The following is a 4,895-nucleotide window of genomic DNA, read 5'->3' as shown; positions in this document are numbered from 1 at the left end:
TCACTTCTATTAATTTCGTCATCATCATCATAAACATCATTATCATAATGATAATGATCATCAATTACATCATCATCATTATCATCATCATAATGATATTATTCATAATCATCAACAACATTATCCTCATTATCATCATCGTAATGCTAATTATCGTCATCATCAGAGGTTCTAACAGATCGTTAGCGTTGCTGTGAATTCTTCTAATAACAATAGTATTGTCATCATCATAATCTTCATTATCATCATCATCATCTTCTTCATCATCTTTATCATCATCATCTTCTTCTTCATCATCTTCATCATCATCATCATCATCTTCTTCTTCATCATCATCATCTTCATCATCATCTTCTTCTTCATCTTCATCATCATCTTCATCATCTTCATCATCATCTTCGTCATCATCACCGGGGAGAAAAATAATTGATGAAATGAAGGTGACGATAGTAGAAACAGCGTGCTATGTCAAATTGTGTTGGAAGGTTAATAAGAGCAGGCACGAATGAATGAGTGAAAGAATAAATAAATGAATGGATGGATGAATGAATGAATGAATGAATGAATGAATGAATGAATGAACGAATGAATAAATGAATGCACGTATGAATGCACGTATGAGTGAAGGAGGGAAAGAAAAAGGAAATTAATAAAAAGTTGGTTGAATAATAAAGCGAAGGTATGACTTATTGGATAAATAAATAAATTAAAGTTGATTGACTGAATGAATGAATGAATGAATGGAAAAAAACAAACATTCAAACAAGTTAATACCTGCATGAATGAATGAATTTATTAGAAGTAAAATAATTGCAGACAAGAATTATATTATATATACTAGTAAATTGATGACTCTATGAAAATAATTATGTTAAACCGCTTGAACGAGCAACTGACTAACTATATTGGTATTAATTATATCTCTAACTGGTATTAATTATATCTCTATTATATCACACACACACACACAAACGCGCAAACACACACAAACAAACAAATACATACATACACACATTCAAACAAACACACACACACACACGCTCAAACATATTAAATGATGCTATGATGCATAGATTAATGAATAAATAGTTGAACATAAGAAAAAAAATAATGTTTATTGAATATAACCTACGCTGAGTTAGACGTTTAATTAATTAATTTATTTATTCAATTTATGATTCAGTTGATTATTCAATTAATTAATTAATAGTTAATTATATAATGCATGACTGAGCAGATGATGCAACTGAATCATAAACTAACTGACAAAATTTTGGTAATAGAATGAACGATTGAATGAGCTGATGAGTTTTTAATGAGGGAATGAATGAACGAACAAATAAATGTATGATTGATTGATTGAATGGATGAATCGCCAAAGTCATCTCTAGGTAAAAGAATGAATGAATGAATAACAGAGCGAATGAATGAAAGAGCAGACGAGTATATAAACAACTGATTAGATGAATGATCGAATTATCTATTGCGAGAACAAGCGAGTGAATGAAGAAATGGATGAATGGACAAGCAAATTGATGAAAGAGTGAGAGAATGGATGAATGAATGCTTAAAAAATAAATGAACGAATGAAGGAGTGGATAGATGAATGAAAGAGTGAATGGATGAATGGACGAATGAAGATGAGTGGTCTACTTGTGTCTGACGATGATTACTTTCCGCTGTTTGCTTACTTTGTTTTTCATGATGTTGATGGTTGCGATGATGATGATGATGATGATGATGTTGGTGGTGACGATAATGATGTTGATAATGGTGGTGGTGATGATGATGATGTCATTGTCGTTGATGAGGATGATAATGATGATGTTGTTGATAATGTTGATGTTGTTTTGATTATTTTGTTGACGAAGAGGACGATGATAAGGGCAATGATAATGAAGGAGATGATGATGATGGTGAAGGTAATGATGATAAAAAAGATGATGAAGATGGTGAGGGTGATGATGATGATGAAAAAGATGATGATGATAGTGAGGGTAATGATGATGAAAAAGATGGTGATGGTGAGGAAGATGGTGGTGATGATGAAGAAGATGATGATGATAGTGAAGGTAATGATGATGAAAAAGATGATGATGGTGAAGATGGTGAGGATGATGATGATGGTGATGATGATGAAGAAGAAGATGATGATAAAAATAGTGAGGATGATGATGATGGTGATGCGAAATGACATTTATATTGCTGAAGAAACATCTGCAAGCCTGGTGGCATGACATGATGTCATAGTTCAAACATTCATATGTATTAGTAGTTTTCGCTCTTCTACGTTTGCCTATTTTCAACTCTGTTTCTATTTTGATGTCTTTGTTTTGTTTGGGTATTTTTATGCATAAATGTATGTATATGTGTGTGTGTGTTTGTGTGTGTGTGTGTGTGTGTTATCCATTGATATTACAGTTGATTTATTTTATTTTATAGCGATTTTTTCTTGTATAGTGCACACACACACACACACACCGAAACACACACACACACACACAAACACACACACTCACTAACATAAACACAACCTCAACAATAAAATCAATCACTCGAAAGAAACAATAACAATAATTATGTAGGTCAAGTGCGAGCCGGCTCACCGCCAATCAGAAGCCAGATGTGCCAGCCACGTGACTCGGGCGTGCAGGGCGGAAGGGTGCACAAAAGGTTCCGTGCCATTGAAATTGTTTCCTTCAGCAACCAACGACCTTCGCTGAACTTCAAAAAAATGAGGGTGAGTTTCAGATTTTTTTTTCTATTGGCTTGTTTTTCTTTTCAATTTATTGTTTTTCCGTTTTTCTGATCAGCAGTTGGTTTTTTATGAACACATTTTTTCAGTTTTGAAGATATTTTTTATTTCGCTGTCGACCTTACTAAGTTGTTTATCTGAGTGAGAGATGTTGAAAAGCTACAACTGGCTGCCTAAATAAGTACATTTCATAATCACACAACATAATGAATGCATTGTTTGATGTTTTAATGAAAGGACACATCAGTCACACGTGTTTCTTTCCTCTCTATATCTATGCTTAGTGGCAAATAAACATCAAAACTAACGCGCGGAATAAAACACATACACAAAACGTGCAACAAATTATAAAGCAAACAAAAAAAAACCTATTCAAACGTGTAAACATAAAAACGCTTATAAACTAACCTACAAACATGAAATTAGATATATACACGTACACACACATACACGTACACACACACACCCACACACGAACGCACACACACACACACAGCACACATACAAACGAACGCACACACAGACACAAACATGCCTGTCTGGTGTGGCAATAAAACTGAATTATCGCTCACATCTGGGCATAGGAATTGAAATTCCTAAGTATATACAATGCTCTTTTTCGCTTTTGGAGAGGTATAAAAATAATAAATAGTACAAAATGTTTTTTTTATATTTTTTTTGTTTTTTTTGTTTTGGTATTTTTATTCATGCATATATTTACGTCTCGAGATACATTCGAATGGATATACCACATCCAGAGCCCGCACGTACTTAACGTAAAGATACATAAAAATTGGCATAGATAGTTACGGGAAGGCGTAGATCTCATTTTGAAGATTATATCTGCCTGCTCGAATGTATGTTGCCGACTGACTATCCGTCTGTCTGTCTGTCTGTCTGTTTTTGTTTGTGTGTCTGTTTTTGTTTGTTTGATGTGCGCATATAATTTTGTGTTAATTCGAAGGCGTCTGCTTGGATGTTCCTTCTTTTTATTTGATCTTTTTTTTGTATTTCCTTTTTTTGTTTTTTACCGTTGAAGACGCACACTGCATGGAGGTTGTACGTGTGTTTTCTTTGGGGCGTGCAATCAAGTCCTAATTTATGAAAAAAGCAATCCGATCGAATTGTTTCCTTGTATCATTGTATCTCTGAACCTATCTGAATGTATACATCCCTTTAAAATCGGGTTTAGTGTTAACAACACAGAATCCTTATTATTATCCATATTATCGTAAATTCTTTTTTCAATTTTTGAGTGTTTGACGGTTCAGTTGTTTAGTGTACCTCAAGAGTTAGTGCTTCGGAGGGATGATGTTAACTTCTCAAGTGCATGTACGCATGCGTGTGTCTGTCGAGATATATAGCAGAGTGGTGACGACAAGCCATCATCGTGGAGGTCTTTGCGGCCAAAATGATAGCGGCAAATTGAAATTATAATTAATTTTGTGCTAGCAAAAAGTGTGCTGATAATTAAAATGATGATGAGGATGATGATGAAAATGATGATGGTGGTGATAATGATTGTGGTGATAATGATAATGATTATGATATGGTGCAAACGAGGACTTCATCATAATAAAATTGTGCACTTCAGTTTTGTTATTGATTTCTATCCATGCCCATGAATCATTTTTTTTGTATCATCATCATCATTATTATTATCATCATTATTATTATTATCATCATCATCATCTTTATTTTGATCATCACCATCACCACCGTCATCGTCATCTTGTGCCACATCTAGTCGATTTCAGAACAAACAAGTTGGAATGGCCGTTCAATGATGTAAGTCCATGTTCTTCAGTGGAGTGAGTGAGTGAACGAGTGAGTAAATGAGTGAGTGAGTGAGTGAGTGAGCGAGTGAGTGAATGAGTGAGTGAGTGATGAAAGGAGTGGGTAAATGACGATTAAACAGATGAAATGATATCACTTTTATGCTTAAAAATGGCTAAAATTAATAGTAGAAATGTGATTTAAAAATAATTGTGATTATAATCACTTAATGAACAAACGAACGAACAAACTAGTGAATGAATGAACGATGATAGAGAAAGAATGAATGAAGAGAAAATATAAAAAAAAACGAATTGAAAGAGCTTATTTTGAAAGCACGCATGAATGAATATTGAAGCAGAAA

At 33.7% G+C, this 4,895-nt stretch overlaps 1 protein-coding gene across 1 annotated transcript; it reads left to right on the top strand.

Moving 5' to 3' along the window:
• Positions 1–1,511: 1,511 nt before the first annotated feature.
• HELRODRAFT_177442 (hypothetical protein) lies at positions 1,512–4,570 on the top strand (the record flags this gene model as incomplete). Its single annotated transcript, XM_009025626.1, has 5 exons — positions 1,512–1,543; positions 2,563–2,740; positions 3,279–3,388; positions 3,795–3,919; positions 4,503–4,570. 5 exons carry the CDS (start codon positions 1,512–1,514, stop codon positions 4,568–4,570), a joined length of 513 nt encoding a protein of 170 aa, XP_009023874.1.
• Between the last annotated feature and the right edge of the window lie 325 nt (positions 4,571–4,895).

Source organism: Helobdella robusta (assembly GCF_000326865.2).
Source record: "Helobdella robusta unplaced genomic scaffold HELROscaffold_42, whole genome shotgun sequence".
Classification (NCBI taxonomy): Eukaryota; Metazoa; Annelida; class Clitellata; order Rhynchobdellida; family Glossiphoniidae; genus Helobdella; species Helobdella robusta.
Note: the sequence above shows the minus strand (reverse complement) of the source record. Positions and strands in the feature narration are given on the sequence as shown.